This window comes from Toxorhynchites rutilus, chromosome 2 (assembly GCF_029784135.1).
Source record: "Toxorhynchites rutilus septentrionalis strain SRP chromosome 2, ASM2978413v1, whole genome shotgun sequence".
NCBI classification, from domain to species: Eukaryota; Metazoa; Arthropoda; class Insecta; order Diptera; family Culicidae; genus Toxorhynchites; species Toxorhynchites rutilus.
The window spans coordinates 280,878,605-280,896,659 of NC_073745.1; the positions used below are offsets into that span (position 1 = coordinate 280,878,605).

Below are 18,055 nucleotides of genomic sequence, written 5' to 3' on the forward strand. Positions count from 1 at the left end.
GAGCGCAAACGGAGATAAGTATATGAATATTGAATTGCTTCAAGCCATCGATATATGGATATTTGTGTGCGTACGTGCGTGCTTCATTACCCGTACGTAAAAATAGTGCATCTTCGCTACGCTGAAACCCCATTTGTATCTGCTCGCCTAATTCTTTATAGTATGATTGACGATTGTTTGGTGTTGCAAATTATGCAGTCGTAATTTTGAATATAAACAAGAAGAAAAGATAGCGGGAGGGAAATATTTACGCTAGGGTATTAGTAATGAATCTCTGCTGAGGCAAATATTCAGCCTGTCTTCAATCGGCCAACATTGTTTGTTTTCTGCCATCAATGCATTGCACTGACGCTATGGTGAAGCAAGTGTTAAGGTTATGCATCAAAAAATTATTTGGAGAATACCAAATACTATACCACTAAGGATGACAGCTGCGCTTATCCCGAGCATTTATTGTTCTGCGAGCACAAGAATGAATCATCAAACAATCATCGTCAAATGGTTCTACAACAAAAAAGAAACATTTCAAAGCGACCAAACTGGTAGAATGGTTATATAAAAATTGTCGTAGCATTATAAAATAATATCCGTAGTTGTAATCAAGCGACATGAATTAAACTACAGCGTAGTTCTACGTCAACAATGCGGTCGTGTCTTGAACACAACCTCCTATAATTTTTTACCTCTTATCAACTAAAACGATACGCTCATGGTATGATTATGTACGATGATTAAGGAGGTGTTGTAGTGTAGAGTCACGAACGTGTAGAGCAACGGACGTTTTTACCGAGCTCTGAAAAAATTAACAAAAAATATTTTTACTATCCATTATATCTTTATTTTTTATCTGGCTTTTAGCAAAAAAAAACAACAATTTAACGGAAAAAATATTCATAAATTCCAGACCTTCTGGTTAAAATAACACGAATAGATTCTGAATCAGTAAAAATGCCGCTATCGCATGAACCTCGGACAAGTAAAATATGTTTTTGATAAAATGGTGGCCGTTTAAGGAAAAAAATGCTACTTAAAACATTTCTTAGGTTATCCGAATTCAAAATTTATGATTTTTTCTTGGTTCATGCGATAGAGAAACGCATACAGATTACATTTATATAAATTCGACATAATCGGCGTATTAAGTAGCCAATTTGAAAAAAAATTAGTTCCGAGAAAAACGCGTTCGAAGTTTATTGTTATGGCCGTAAATAAATGGGATTTTCGAAAAGTGCTTTCTAGGGTATATTCATAAATGCCTAAACTTCAGAAATATGGAAAAAAAAATTTTTTCCATTTTTTTCAAATTTCTAGACTAGAATACTGCCGGAAAAGCATTTGAAAAGCAAAATAGGAATGCAATCATTTTGGTAATGAGTGCTTTTTATAGATGAATATGGCAATATTGGCATTAAATTTCATACAAGACATCTTATTATTGCAAGTGTATTAAATGTCCAATCCGACAAAGACATCACGGCAATCACGAACAAAATATTCCGTCGGACTCAACCTACATCTTCATCCGATCCAGTCGAGATAATCATATGCCGGAAATCATACTCAAATGAATGCGCTGTGTTGGATTCAATTTTCATCAGCGCTCGTTCATAGCAAACACGTATTCTCTCTTGGTACGGAGTGTACCAAATTCATAAACAAGAGAACGCCGAATGAACACAGCACAGAATTCAGTTACGAAACATCGCTTCTCACTTGTGTGATTTTATATACACACATCAAATGCTAACGCCCGTTTCGTCTTTGCTCGTTCTAAGCACTGCATAAAAACAACAGCACGCCTGAATACCAACCGTATACGCAGCACCGCGTTACATTCTGAAGACTGCTCTTAGAAAACACTTTTCATGCATACTTTCAGGATCCAACTGCATCTTATAATGGAATGTAATATTTTAACACATTTATGCAACATCACCAACCACTGGTGGATAGTGTAGTCATGTAAAACAGCCTTATATTTCAGTCGGACTTGGTTCGATCCATACTTCGAATCGTTTGGACTTTTTTTTTGGGTACAATTCCAAGCTGACGTTTAGTCTGAGGGAAAGAGAGGTCTGCTTCCTTCCATACAAACACTTCAAAACTCTTGAAAAAGGTGCTTTTATTTGTTCATTTCTCCCTTCAGAAGACAAAAAGGTTTTTTCTGCCAAAGATGATATTTTTGCTGATATTTTTACTCTAGTATGGATGTGTTGTTTTGTACGAATCGTATTTTAGGAATCTTCCGTAAAATCTGATTTATATATTAATATATTCGTCTAATCATCAGTTTGTACAACTATTCACACACTCTAAGAGAGATGAGCAAATATTTTAATTAATTTGAACGATGAATTTTGACATAAATTACTTCGATGATTGGTGATAAAATGAAATAAGAGGAAAACTAATAGTTGATGTCTGGTATTACCGATGGCTCGTATGCATAAGAGAAAAAAAACTGGTTTTGACGTAGGACTACATCTTTCATTTCTGTACCGAGGTATAAGTATAAGTTTCGGAAACGAGAGCGTTAAACTTGGAGTACAAGGTTTTGAACATTAGTATTTCTTTGCCAGCTGAACAGAGCGGTATAATAATCACTTCAGTAGAAAGATAAAAATGTCCAAGAACTATATGCTTGTTAATTGCTTAGAAACAGGTTATTGAAATCACACAAATTTGTATATAACCTGGTGCCCACTCGGAAATCAATTTAAGAGTTATATACTTGCTACCTCTTGATCCGATAATCTTGTTCCAATAGCTTAAAAATAGTTTTGAAAACACACTATTCTGTATACAGCGCTCGCTGAAACTCGGTCGGACCTTGCTAAAGGATCGTATCCCATGTTTCAAACTAACCGAGCAATCATTGGAATACAGGTCTGTGCGCGAAAGTCCACCGCTTCCGGCTTCCGACTTCGCCCCCAATACATTGATCCCAGAATAAATTAGAAATAGAAATTACGCTTTTTTTCTGTGAGGCTTTATACCCATGATGTTTTACCCGCACCACAATATTTCTTGCCTACTGTGGTAATTCGTCTTGTCTTCGTACTTGCTATAGTTTTATAGTTTTTGGAACTAGTCTCTATCGCTAATCGTGGTCAACCGAACCGAAATTGAACATGTGTAACACATGTGTCCGAAAGAAAATAGCGTTTGCGCGAACATGTGTTTATCACTTAATTCATGCTAGTCGAGCTAACGGTAAAGCACAAGATTAAAACATGCAAGTTTTATCAATAGTGAATCGGGATGACCGCGTAGAATTTTGTCGATAGCGGTTCAGGATGACCGCATAGGACTCTGTCAATAGCAGCTCGGAATGACCGCGTAGGAATTTGTCAGTAGCGACTCGGGATGACCGCAAGGTTTTTTCGATAGTGACCGAGTAGGGTTTTTCCGGTAGTGGCTCGGGTTAACCGCACAAGATTTTGTCGATAGCGGTCGGGATGACCGCATAAGATTCTCTCAACAGCGGCTCGGGATAACTGAGTAGAGTTTTCTCAGTAGCGGCTTGGGATGACCGCGCAAGGTTTTGTCGATAGCGGATCGGGATGACCGCGTAGGAATACGTCAGTAGCGGCTCGGAATGACCGCGAAGGGTTCGATCGATAGTGGCTCGGGTTGAACGCGCGGAATTTTGTCGATAGTGGATCGGGATGACCGCATTCTTGCATATTGAAAGCAAACTACCGAACGAATAGAGCAGAAATTTTATTTTTCATTTCGTCTATATTTTCGGGATGAGGGAAGATGTGTGGCGCCGTAAGCTATTGCAATAACCTTGCCAATATCGCCTGTTATGTTTCACAATAATATCAAACCTAATATGCATATACTTGATGAACATACACACGCACGTTATGCACACCTAGTTGCATAGCAGCAAGCTTCGCCCCGATGACATACGGATAGCAGCCCAAGAAAGAGAGATTCGGCTGCACAGAGCGTGATGGGTGATTCCACGGCAACTGATATCACACATAAGGTATATGAACTCGATAAATTCGGATAAGTTGTAGTATTTTTTATATACCATCGATTGGTGTAATAATTTTGTTTAAGAATTGCATGTGTTATTTACACTGTAGCATAATTGTAGTTAAACTCTATTTTCGCTTGGTCAAAATAAAGTACGTATTCTTAATAACATAATCATATTGATTACTATTTCTCAGCTCAGATTTTTTTTTAATCGTACCCTACCCCTCATGGGACTAAACAGATTCCTATCCCTGCAAAAAAAAAATACATCAAAATAACGTGTTTGACAATTTGTTTATCGTAATTTTCGTAAACTGTTCATTCTGATAAGATGGGAAAAAAGCAAGTTTCGTCATCAGGAAAGTCTTTCTTATAGAGAAATTGCTCGAAAATACGTGAAGCAGGGGCACGATGCAAAAAGCATGAAAAACTAGGAACAGTGGATCGGACCGGCAAAGGAAGACTACTACTATCGATGATCGCCGACTTTCTCGAGAAGTGACTGAAAATCTTTTCGCCGAGTGATTCGTGAAAATGGCTGATAAAAGCCTCAAATTCGCTTAAAAATACATCGACCAGCTGACAGAGTTCTGAAAATAGGTTATCTGGATCAATGAAAGTAAATTTGAATTCTTCGGTCGCAAATAGCGAGTACGAGTTTAGACGAAACTTTGCGAGAAACTTGCTGACAAAAATATCTAATGGCGGGTTTACATTAGGGAGATCTATAGCTATAGATGGATTTATTCACGTGAAAATAGGTGTAAACAGGTGAGAATAAATATGATACACTTATTCGAGGTATATATAACTTGAATAAATTCAGCATATGTAAACGCTTGTGAATTTCTCACTGGTGAGAAATCACTAAAGTTGGATGCAGTTCTACTTTAGGTGAATAAATTCACCGAAAATATGAATATATTCATTATAGAAGTTCACGCTAGTGTAAACGGTTGATGTGATTTCTATAAATCTCATCATATTTCTTCACATGAATATATCACTAGTCTAAACCCACCCTAGCATAGTGGTGGCAGTATCATGATGTAGGAATCATTTGCTTAGTCAGGGTTCGGTAATCTTGATTGATGACAAAATGGCTACAGACTATGACATTAGCATTTTGCAAAGTAATCTTAAAGAGTCGGCGCGAAAAGTTGACTTAGAGAATAAGTTCATTTTTCAACAAAACATCGATCCTCAACATACCGTCCACGAAACCACTGCGTACTTCCGTACTTCTCGTTTTAAGCTATTGGAATAGCCACCACAAAGCCCGCACTTAAAACCAATAGAAGATTTATGGTCCACTTCGTATCAAAATGTCGAGAAGGGAGTTGTCACCAACCGCGACAAACTATTTGAAGCTTCGAAAAAAGCCTGAATGAATAACAGCTCCCAACATATTAGAAACCACGCTGAAAGTATGCCTCGACGCCTGCAATCCGCGATTGAAGCCAAACTTAGTACTAATGTAAAGAAGTGTGTGGTACAGGCTGAACAGATTCTAGGTAGTGTGTGAGCTTGAGCTTGAGCTTTGGTAGACTGTACAATTCGTAGTTGCTCTCCGTGATTGACCTGAATCAACCAAATTGCACAAGGAACACAGAGAATGACGCTTGGGACTAGCAAACCATTCTCGTTGTGCAATTTTCGGTGATTCGAGCTTTAAATGGTCAATAACGACGCCGGCCACGTCCTTACAGTCAGCAGGGGAAGGGAAGGAATGTTAGTATGATAATCACCGCCCGAAGGCCAGAAGGGTCGCCTCTATAGCGTGGTTCCCTAGCGATTATCATGGAAAGGATAATTGTTAGTGGGAGAGGTAAGAATCAGGAATCGCTCTGGTAAGTGATGTAATTATGTGAACGCGAAACGAATATTCAAAAATCAAATTCTAGGTAGTGAGTGAGCTGAACATAAATTGACATTTTCATGTACGGTTTCATCGATCCTGCCTCTTTTCGTACCAAACCGTCAAGCAGATTAGAAGCGAGCAGTAGTCGCTTTCTTTTGAAGCCTTGAAAATCGCACAAGAACAATCAGTTTGAATGTTGAATTGTTGTAATGCATACTTTATGTTGTCCATCAGAAAAATAACAATTTCCCTATTAACGTTCTTCTTAAGTTTATGTGCCTGGGTGAAAAGCACTCATGATTCCTGGGAAGTGACCGACAACTAGTTTTTAATTTGTACTCTCTATGTATATCCCGATAACGTAATCCTACGTCAAAACGTATTAATGGTTCTTTTAGATATTTTCAATCTTTTAAACAATAATTTTCTGTAAATTTCTTAATTTAATAATTTTCTTTCTGTTTAATTTTCTAATTTTCTGAAAATCTGTAATCTGTATCTACAGATTCAGGTTTCAAAAAGTCCAAACAATCTGTAGAAATTCAGATTATTCTGTAGATATGGTAAACCTGGCTTCGATCCAGGTAAAATATGCCACGCCAACCAAAACCCAGCCTCTATATGCGAAATGTTGGGTTTCTTACTACGTTTTTGCACGCATTAGAAAATTTCAATTACGACTCTAGGTGAATAAGCCTAGCTTATTTCATACATTTACCTACTATTTCAATGATAATTTAAACAAAGGGCCTGGCCGGGTAAGGGAGTAAAAAGTGCCCCAAACCAAATCAACAGCTGTACGGAAAATATTGTATAGGGTACTAAATAGAACAGGGTAAATAAATAAAACATCTAAATCCGATGTACAGATAATCTCATATATTTCAAGATATGAGAAAAAAAATCTTTGTTAAGCGCAATGCTTTAAATATACCGTTAAAATTTAGACATATAAAAAACAAAAATTTAAATAAATATCAGAGCAGTAATGAGTCTCTTAATTCAAATAAACTAAGATTGTCCAAAGGCAAAAAAAATATTTTTTTCGCGTAATCCTCTTAAAACTTCAAGAAAAAATTACGCTACATGTGGAAAAAACAGCACATACGAATGCATTTAAATAAAAATTAGAGCAAAAGTGGGTCTCAAAGTAACATTTTTTTTCTAAATTTTGAAATGCCTTAAAATATATGCATTATTTTTGTACCGCGAAAAACACTCTAAAAATTCTGAAAAAAATCACATGTACCTAAAATAGACATAGGAAGAAATTTGAATACAAACTAGAGTAGTATTAACTCTTAGAATGAAAAAAAAAATTAATTTGAAATAAAAATAAAAATTAATTAAATTTATTTTTTAATATTTGATTTTTTGATGCAGAAATTGTTTGAAAATATTGATCGATACGCATTAGTAAGATGTACTTTCAGTATTTTTTTTCCATATATTTGTCTCAAAGCTATTGAGAATGGTGTGAATAAAACGAGAAGGTGCATTTTTCACCACAGATCCTATGGTGTAACATATATGGACTCAAATATATGGTACTACTGCCAAAATATTTTATTTAGTACCCTATACAATATTTTCCATACAGCTGTTGTTTTGGTTTGGGGACACTTTTTACTCCCTTACCCAGCTAGACCCGTTGGAAATATAAAAAATATACTCTTCTGTACCGCGCAATACTGAAAAAAGTCTGAAAAAAATACACATATCTAGAAAAGCCGTATGAACACATTTAAATATGAATTAGAATAGTACTGAATCTCAAAATCCCAAAAAAAATTCAAAATTTCAATATTTTTTTTAGTACTTCAATTTTTGATAAAAAAAATTTTTTGATAATTTTTCTTGATACACCGTAGTAAGATGCACATTCAGTATTTTTTTCAAATTTTCATTTCGAAGCTTTTGAGGATGGAGTGAAATAAACGAAAAAGTACGTTTTTCACTATAGGTCCTACGTTAAACCACATGGGGGTTCAAATAAACCGCCAAAATTTCTTATTTAATATCCTATACAATATTTGCCACACAGCTGATGATTTGGTTTGGGGGCACTTTTTACTCTCTTACCCGGCCAGGCCCTTTGAATAAGAAACAACGCATAAATCTACCCCATTTAGCATGATAATATGATAAATCGATAAATCGCAGTAAAAGTGTGCTATTCAAGACATACATTTTTATTTGTCCTAACCATCAGAACACCGTTATTCTGTTGGACATGTTGCATGTGTGGTTTCGTTTTTTCGTTTGCGCACTAATTCAGGTTCCAACAGTTCTGTACCCAACGTTATGCTTTCGAAATAATATTGCACAGTTTGAACTCATAGCGAGTGCGGTGAAAGTTTGTTGTGTGCATTCCTCTGTCTGTGTAACATTACATGTGTGGTGTATTGGTACCGAAACAATCTACCCGTTTGTAGATGAGATGATTTCGCTCCACATGCATTCAGACTCATGCACTCATACACCTGAGATTCGCGCAGTCGTCCACATTGTACAGTTGTTCTCTCCCACATACAGGCACAACTGTGCAGCAGCAATGGAAAACTGAGATCGATACAACTGTGCTAGTAAAATTATTGCGCAGTTCATCGTTGGCGCTTGTTCGGTGTGTGTCTCTCTCGTCATGTCCCAATATAAAGCCAAGCATCGAGAGTGTGTCAAACAGTTCATTATTGCCTACAAAAATGAGCCAGCTTTGTGGAAAATCGACTCGAAAATATATCACGACCGCGACCAGAAAGCAGCAGCCTACGGGAGACTTGTTGAAGTTCTTAGGCGGATTGAACCCGGGGTCAACAGGCAGGACGTTGTGAAAAAAATAAACAGTCTGAGAAGTAACTACCGCAAAGAGCTGAGAAAGATTAGGGGACCGCGCCGGTTTGGGGAGGATGAGGTTTACGTGCCTAAGCTGTGGTATTTCAAGCTGCTAGGATTTCTGAACAAACAGGAACCGGTGGATACAGCTCAGTCAGAAACGGACGGGAATGAGCAATGTGAGGTGGGTTTAATGTTTCTTTTTTCTGTTTGTACCACACACCCCCACAAAGTGTGTCCAAATTTCCCTTTCAGGAGCTTCATGAGGGCTCTGATTCGCCTAATTTTGTCTTCGTATCGACATCGCCAAAAAGTGAAGAAGTGAAACTTCCACGCAATTTGGATTCGCCTGAAAAGTGTGCGGATCAAACTGTTGAAACCACTTTGGATCCCCATCCGAGGTTTGTCAGTAGCAAAATTGAAACTTTCGATGCACCTACACCACACCAGGAGATGTCCCCGATTGGTGACCTCCGCGAAGCGCAGCTCAATCGAGAAGATCGATTCGATGTCTTCGGCAAGCACTTAGCAATGAAATTGCGAGATTTGTCAAAGCAGCAACGGATCATCGCTGAGAAGCTCATAAGCGAGGTGCTGTTTGAAGCGGAGATGGACTCTTTGACCGTCACCCATCGAGTAGTCGGTGGTTATATGAATCAAACTCTTTAAGTGCCTTCGTCATTCGTCTCATTTCGGGAAGAATATTAAAGCTATTGAGTGCATTCGTGATTTGCATGATGTTGTTTTTCTTCTTTGCAAGAACATAAAATTCACCGGAAACCGGTGCCAAATTAAGAATCATGACACTCGCAAATATTTTCCCTTTTGTGACGAAAGCGAACTTTTCCCAGAATGTTGGTGCTCTTTTGACACAGTTAAAGAAAAAAAACAATCTAAAAAAGTTTTTGTCAATCGCATCGAATAAGGCTAATGCACCAAAAAGTTCGATATTGGAAACACAAATCGATTTGCTTGTATATAAGATAACAATTCATGACAGTGGTGTACAGTTCCGGGGGAATGTGAATTTGCCATCGCAAAAAGCTTGCTATAATGGTGAGCGCGAGAAGAAACAAATTATACAGCATTAAATTGCCATTTAACCGTTTTGCGATTGCCGGATATCAAGTTAGGGTAGAATGGATCGAATATAAAGTTTCAATATGCTAACACATTGTACCAAATTCAATAATTCAATGGTGAATATTGATAGGTGGATAAAATATCACTAGGAAAATAATCCAGAATTAGTATAAAATAACAAATAGTATTATTAATTAAGGAACTAAGTCGAATCGTTAGTGATATACTAGACGAGAAAAATAAAGCATTCTTTGAATACACATAGAAAATCCCATTTTCCTCAATTGGATTGAATTTGTTTTGATTTCTTCTTATAAGTATTGCTCATGAGTGATGAAATTGCATATCGCATTCGGATTCTCCGGAGGGTACCTTGGTTAGAGTTGTGTTCTTGGCGATGTCGTAGTCTGACAGTCCCGAGTTTGCCTTAATTGTTATCAATACCAGGTTCCGATCGCAAGTTCCACTACAATGCGTTCTCTGACCCATCCGAACGACAGTTCACTGAAACGTTTCAGCACATCAAACACGGTCGATTTAGTACCTGACCACGCCGGAAGGCCACCAGGCGGGTAAACTACTGTTTGTTTATCTTTTGTTTCTTAAACAAGACAAGACAATATTCAAAATGTTAGCAAAAAAGCTGAATAAATACGAAATTAAACTTAATCCATTCCGCGTGACTAGTTTTCACCATCTAAAACACAAGTGACAAATATACCTGTTTTTCTCCGTGACTCCGTATCGTGGTATTTATAATAACACCGAATTCATCAAAGTGGTCACGACGGATGAACTCTTCTGGATTCTACACACGGTGACAGTAGTAATAAGGTTGTATACAATTCACTTCGTTTTCACCGTGAAGTGACGTTCGTGATCAGGCCCATATTTTCGTTGCACGTGAAAAAAGAAGCATTTGAAGAAGCACGTGTAACGAGTAGCATTGTTGTTATCGTTGTGCATCGCTGGGAACTATAAGGGTAAAACCGACACCTAGTGGCGTAGCCTCACTGGTTGACGCCCGGGGCGGGTGGCTTGGGTGGCACCCTTGTAATCGAATCTTTGTGCTCGATCTCACATAAAAAATCAAATTTACCGAACCAAGAAACATAAATTGGGGGATATAATAATAATAGAAAAACCTACCACGAAATCTTCATGCATGTCGACTCATCAGCAACAAATTGTCCGAATCAACAGAATTAGTAGATTTGATTTCTTAGGAATCCCATTTCACAATAAACTGTAAAACTTCTAATGCAATCCAATGATTTGCATATCTATGTTGATTACAGTGGCCTACAAATGTCCACGGGATGTTGGTACCCCTAGTAACTAGTTGCATACTGAAATTTCGTCGTGCAAATTTTGCTTTAACAATTTCGACTACTTCTTTGACGATTTTGGCCGATTTGATTTTTGACGTAGGACTACGTCTTACATTAAGGGTGCCAAATCAAAAAACAGGTCACTTTTTTATAAAATAAAGTTAACGATAATAATTTTCGCTGCGAACGGATTTAAACGATTTATGCAGCCGCTAGAATAGAAACGAAGGGGTATAGCGAAAAGAGAATTTATGCGAAGCAAACTCCATCCTTGCATAGTAAGTAAGTTGTCGCTAGCGTATAAGTATTGCATCTCCTCTGAGGAAAATTCTCAGAATCTTTCTGTGCCCTGCTCGTTTTGTGTTTTATGTTTCCCCTCTGTGTGCATCTGTTAGTCGTGTGTTTGATGCTTGTTGAATGGCGATGCACGGAAGATGCCTCTCGTTAAACACTCATTAATATATGAAAACAAATTGCGATATATGACCAATTAGGGTATTGATCTCGCAGAGAAAAGAGAGAATCGTTGCTTCTCGAAAGGATTCTACAGAACCACACAAGCCATTAAACCTTTTTAGGGTCCCCGGAACTTTTTACAAAAGAGTTATTTAAGAAATTTCGACGTATTCACAAATAGTATCCGAAATGGTGCTCCCGTGGCCGAGTGGTTAGCGTCATAACTAACATGCCGGGTGTTCGGGTTCGATTCCCGTTCTGGTCGGGGGAATTTTTCGTCAAAGAAATTTCCTCCGACTTGCACTGTGATCACGCGTATTCTCTAGAGCTTGCCACTCAGAATGCATTCAAGGCGTGTTATTTGGCATAGAAATCTCAACTAAGTACTAATAAAAATGACGCAAGTAATACTACGTTGAGACGGCGAAGTTCCTCTAGGAACGTTAGTGCCATTGAAGAAGAAGAAGAAGAAGAAGAAGATCCGAAATTATAAACCGAAAAATTAAAAAAAAAATTGCGTGGTCCTACGTCCTAAGCGGCATGTTCTTCAGCTTTTTCGTGGCAATAGCGATTAGCTGCATCTCCGTTTTGACCACGAAATCAGTCTTTAGAAAACATACGCTGCGCTGCACTTGAGTTCAATTTTCATCAGCGCGTGTTCATAATAATCACGTATTCTCTCCTCTCCTCCGGAGTGTACCATATTCATAAACAAGAGAGCGCCGCCTGAACACAGCGCAGTATTCAGATACTAAACATCGCTTCTCACTTGTGTGATGCGTGCCTCATTTTCTACACACACATCACATTCTAGCGCCCGCTTTGTCTTTGCTCGTTCTAAGCAAAGCATAAAAACAACAGCGCGCCTCCATACCAACCGTATGCGATTGTGTGAAGCAGGGATGCCGGGTGATTTTTTCAGATGTCTTCACATGGTACGAAAAAATGTCTTCAAATGTCTTCACAGTCATATTGAAGGAAGCTAAAATTCATATCTTAATTTCTAGTAATGCATCAATAATCATTTCGACAGGGTAAAAAATCTATTCAATTTGTATCAAAATACCTTTAGTTGTCATTCTAGGAATTTTAACTCATGCTGTAAATCTCATTTGTGAATCGTATCTTAGCCGGATCAACAACATTGATCACATCGTCTGAGTTTTCATGATTTATTACAAATTCTTTTGCAGATAGGATTCCGTCCATATTAGTAGTTAAAATACGAAACCTTTTTTTTTCCCACTAGAGCCGATGAATGAGGCAGAGATTGAAAAGTTGGAATAATAGAGTGCAATAGTGGAAACACCAAATCTCCATCAAAATAACAAATTGATGACATTGACAACTAAATAATTGATATGTGTTTCGGAGCGTGCCCATTCGCCAGAGCGCATGTGTATACAAGGAGTGATAGTTCAACTGAGTACAAGAAACTTGTTACACATCAGCACCGCGTTGCATTCTGAAGACTGCATGAAATAATTGGAGTAGATTCTCCAATTAAGGCTCGTCCATAAATTTTCTGTCGGTCGCAACTGTGGGACGTTGGGAGGGTTAGCAGGCTTTGGTACAACGTTTATCTTCAGCCGGTCCATCTCGTCCGATAATCTCTAAACGTAATGGACAGAGGTCAAACTGGGCCATAAGATTGCATCCTCCTCCGCGTGATACATTCTGTTAAATATATACCGGGAATTAGCAATTTTCAATCTACTCGCTGAACATTTTTCATTTTTTCTAAACTTGTACTACTGTCAGTGGTCTTAATGTCAGTTTTGGGCGCGATCTGTCATTTAGTTTGTTTACAGCGTCATTAGTAACAAGTTAACCTTTTTTGCTCGGCGATTTTAGATAAGGATAAATCTATCGGTCAAAGATATTGTGTGAATTGTTTTGTTGCAAACAAAACTTCTTGTGCCGAAACGTTCAAAATGATACACAACACATTGAAAATACGGGTGGATGAATGGTATAAGGAATTCAGAGACGGTCGAAAAGGGATGAACGATTTGCCAGGTCAAGGACGATCATCCACCTCTTCAACTGATGGAAACATCGGCAAAATATGAGGTATGGTGTTCGAAAATCGTCATTTAAGTTTGAGAGAGCCCGTGAATTAAATATCTCTCTGGAGACCGTTTCGTCAGATTTTGGTTGATGTTTTGGACATGATAAAAGTCGCAGCACGACTAGTGCTAAAAGAGCTAATTTTTTTCCAAAAATTTCATCGAAATCAAGTGGTTGAAGACATGCTTGGACAATAAAATTCAGATCTCACGCATGGTGACGAGACATGGGTGTGACTTTTCTCAAATCACCGTTTCGTGGGACCTGTTTTCAAAGTATTGAAAACATAAAAATGAATTCGCTGCGTGATTTGAAGGCAATTGCTGAATACAGCCATAAAAAGAGTTTCGATGAATGGATTGTTCGTTGGAAAAAGTGTACTGCTTCAGAAGGGACCTATTTTGAAGGCGATAACATACTTTAGACGATAAATAAAGCATTTTCTGTAAAAACACAATATATCTGACAGAATGTATTCCAGAGCAAATAATCACGGACGATGAAAAATTGATAAGATACAGACATATCGTTCGCAAAAGATCATGTTTATGGTGGGACATAATGGAAGTAGTATATTATGAGCTATTACCACATAACCTAATGAATAATTCAGAGCGCCATCTAACTACCATTTGTTTCGATATCCGCAGATGGAAATACATTTCCGACATGATAGCTGTCGTAAAGCACTTGAAAAAGTTCTACGCCGATAAACCACAGAATTTCTACACGGACACTACATGGAATTATGAAATCATCCGAAAAGTGGCGAAAGATTATAGGTACAAAAATGGTTATTAAATACTTGATTAAAATTGAATTTCAATAAAGTAAAATTTCATTCAAAATTTGAGCAAAAAATCGCGAATACTTCACAAACAACACTTTTTAGTTCATCGTAAGGAACCATCGAAACCATCCATCCTAACCATCCAACAACCCTATCGAATGTCAATCAATCCTAATCGGTTACTTCCGGAATTTTCCGCCATTTAAGCAACGATTAAAGCAATTGTCGTCGATTTTTCCACCAAATAAATCTCATCTAATTACCCAACCTGTCGTCCGCTTGGCCGGATCGAGCGAGGATTGTGTGTGTGGGTTTTACTTGTTGCACGCTGTATCCAAACCTGAATTTCCTTACCCGGGATTTTTTTTTCGGTTGGTTTATTGTCGTAAGGTTTTTTTTCTCCCACTTTTACGGTTAGTCGCAACTATAATCACATCCTCGACGACAGCGGAGCGCATTCCGGTGCCGCTCTGAGAAACGACCGAAACTATGTCACCGGAATAGGGTAGGAATGCCAGTTGCCGAGCGGGTTCTCGATGAAAACATAAACACCCTCTGGCTTTTTGGGGTTGAGGGAGGGTTACGACAGAACAGAATGGATGCCATGAATGGGTGTCGTTACCGTTTGCCACAGAACGGTAAATGCGTTTCCCCCATATCCCCGCCGGGTCTCGTCGGGTTTGTGTCGCACGGGGTTAAATTGAATTCAGCGACAACGCGCTTACGTATTTCCTGTTCTTCTATACCCCGCGCACTATCAAAAGAAAAGGGAACAAATGTGGCTGCAAATGGCTCCGGATGGGTTCGTTATGCTCATTTGTGAGAGACGCGTTATGAGGACGACTTTTACGCTCGCCACACCCGCAACGCAACAGGGTGTAGCACCTGCAGGGATGGGCTAACGTTAGATCCCAATGGTAGGAGAAGGCTTCCGAAGCAGCTGGTGTGGAAAATTTCTGAAACATATTGGTATAGACAGCGGGGAAGATGAAGTTTTCGGGTTTTTTCCCTTCTGGTTTCCACAAGATTTAAAATCGTTTGTGTGCGGAATTCAGTTAACGCCAGGACGTTACGTATTGTTACGATCAAACGCGCGGAAAAAGCTCTCTTGTAAGGTCTATTGTAGTTTCTCACTCGCCGGTGCGAGCTGCGAACAACGAAAAAATCCCACTATTGAGCAAGCAAAATGGAAGTTTTCAGCAAGAATACTTTGAAAATCTCTTTCGGTTTATCGGCAAAAGCTCCAAAGCACTTGGATGTTTTGCGTTATGTCGCACGTAGTCTGGAGATTCCCGCGTGTAGTGTACATTTAATTTACAAAGATGAAAATGACCAAAACATTAAGTTTTTCGATAAAAGTGAGTTCAATTGTTTCGCGAAGGCAAACAATACGAATTTGAGTATGTCGTATTTGCGTGTCGAAATAGCGTGTAGCCTGTTCCGTTGTGTGCGAAATTTTAATTTCCACCAGAAATAGACGATAAAGACGTTGCAACATGGAGATCACCAAGAAACTCCCATCGAATATCCACATCGGTCACTTCAAGGTTAGAATTGTCTATGAGGGCCTGAAGAACAGATGTTTTTAACGTTTGCATTAAAAAATGGTTTTTTTTTCGGATGGTGATAAGAAAACTATGACAGATAATTGAGTTTGATAAATGTATGAAAGTAATTCTATTAGTTTACTTGCAAAAAAAATTCTACGCCCTTGCGAGCGGCCGTTTTATTTATCAATTCCTTCTCAGTTTTCGCGACAAAATTGTTGGAGTAGATCTTACGCTTCAGGTTTGCCCAGAAATTCTCGATAGGACGCAGCTGGGGGAAGTTGGGCGCTCTAACGATCGCTTCAAGTAGTGGGCAGACGTTAGATCCGGCCAGAACACCGCGTCTTCGCCCTTATGGTATTTCTTAATGAACGACGCAACTTCCGGCAGGCACTTCGTACTATAAATTTCCCCGTTCACGACTTGATATCCCCTTCTCGCTGATTGTCAGTCAAAGCAGCACCTTCTTGAGGAACCTGATGTATGAAATAAACTTCACTTCGGAGCTCACTTCCTTCGTGGGGGAAGTGAAATAAGGAAGTGCTCTGCTAGTCGTTGCCATCCAGGGTGAGATAAGTCTCGTCGTCCATCATCACCGCCACGTCGCGGTTCGCCGGGAAAATCGACTTGACCATCTTATTCAGCCGTTGCCGCTGCGTCATTGCCTGCAGCTCCCAGACCAGTGGACGGGACTTCCGCTTCCTGACATGTATGTCCATGTTTGTCAGGTACACTGTTTGGCCGGTTGCACCGACCTCCCGGTCAAGCACACGCAGCGATGTAGCCACTTTTACTTTTCAGCATCCTTTGGAGCTTCTTGTCGCTCAGGGTCGTCGCCCGTCCGGAACAGGGCTTGCTTTCGATGCTCTGATTATTGTACAATAGTGCCAAGATGTTGTAGATGCCGGAATGGGCGTTTTCGGCGTCCACGGAGTGCCGCATGATGTCCGTTTTCGACGCGACGGGGTACCGTTACTTGAACGCGCACACTTCTGGACGGAGTAGCTTCACTGTCTTCGCCATAACGGTTAGAGTTCGACTGATAAAGCTGTAATTTTTTTCTGCTCGCTCATTGGTTACTATGATTGATGCTACATGGGTAGTCAGTAAGTCAGTGCGTGTGAAGGTGAACCCATGAAAAATCGGCAATTTTTGTCCATTATTTTTAATGCAAACGTTACTATAAGAGTGAGGATCTCCAGAATCCGGTGCGGATTATCCGCTGAAACAAGTTCTATAGTAGTTCTACAGAGCTCTCCGAAATCATTCAATGAGTGGTAGGCTCCTGATTTTTTTTTTTTTTTTTTTTTTTTGTTATAGCTTTCACATTTTCGGTCCCCTGGTATTAATAAAACATAGTTTTCATGCTGAAATATCTTTTTTGGGATTCATTTATAGTTCTATATTGCTTTCATCCACGATTTTCGCTATCTGATGTAACGTTGCCAAACTATTACGTGGATAATCGGGGTTCTACTATAATTATCATAGGCTTATGCTGCTGTATTGGTGCGGAAATGTTATGAATGATGGATGTGGCGCGTTGTGTATGAATATATTAATTAAGTAGTGTTCGACGATTGGATGTAAGTTAGTTTAAAAAAAAAATAACTCAGTTTAGCCCGATGTCAATGATACTGTTACAAAGGAATATCTTAATTCTATAAGCTGCGAAGTTGAAAAACCATTACTGAGAGACTGTGTTCAGAATACCGATGCGGATGTTGTTTTTCTGCAGGTTACCTTCGAAAAATTCTCATACATTATATCTCATAATGCAATAGCAAATATTAGCGATGATAGGAAGGGGACGGCAGTTATTTGTCGAAAAAGCTTGGATTATTCCGATTGCATTTTGAACTGCAGCGGTAGAATTGTTTCGGTTAGTATCGATAATATTAAATTTATAAACATATATGCTCATTCTGGAAGCAACTTTAAAAAGAACCGAGACATTCTTTTCACTCAGGACATATTGATTTATCTAGTCACTGGTAGAGAAAATGTTATTATAGGAGATTTGAATGGCATACTTTCTCCGGAACATTCAAACAGTAGAGTGAAAAACATGTGCAATGGCACGAAAACTACA

General features: G+C 38.8%; 2 protein-coding genes across 2 annotated transcripts in view; one reads left to right on the plus strand and one right to left on the minus strand.

Annotated features, from left to right (window-relative positions):
• The window catches only part of LOC129768756 (bromodomain-containing protein DDB_G0280777), a 324,627-nt gene that overhangs the window by 181,183 nt on the left and 125,389 nt on the right, over window positions 1-18,055 (minus strand). The window lies entirely within an intron of this gene.
• Window positions 8,438-9,415, plus strand: LOC129768757 (uncharacterized). Its single transcript, XM_055770619.1, has 2 exons — window positions 8,438-8,870; window positions 8,942-9,415. The coding sequence occupies exons 1-2, from the start codon at window positions 8,496-8,498 to the stop codon at window positions 9,353-9,355; spliced, it is 789 nt and encodes a 262-aa protein (XP_055626594.1). The 5' UTR covers window positions 8,438-8,495; the 3' UTR covers window positions 9,356-9,415.

Coding starts and splice junctions, on each gene's coding strand:
- LOC129768757 (XM_055770619.1), top strand. CDS start 8,496: ATGTCCCAATATAAAGCCAAGCATCGAGAGTGTGTCAAACAGTTCATT. Junction 8,871..8,941: donor ACGGGAATGAGCAATGTGAG/GTGGGTTTAATG, acceptor TTTCCCTTTCAG/GAGCTTCATGAGGGCTCTGA.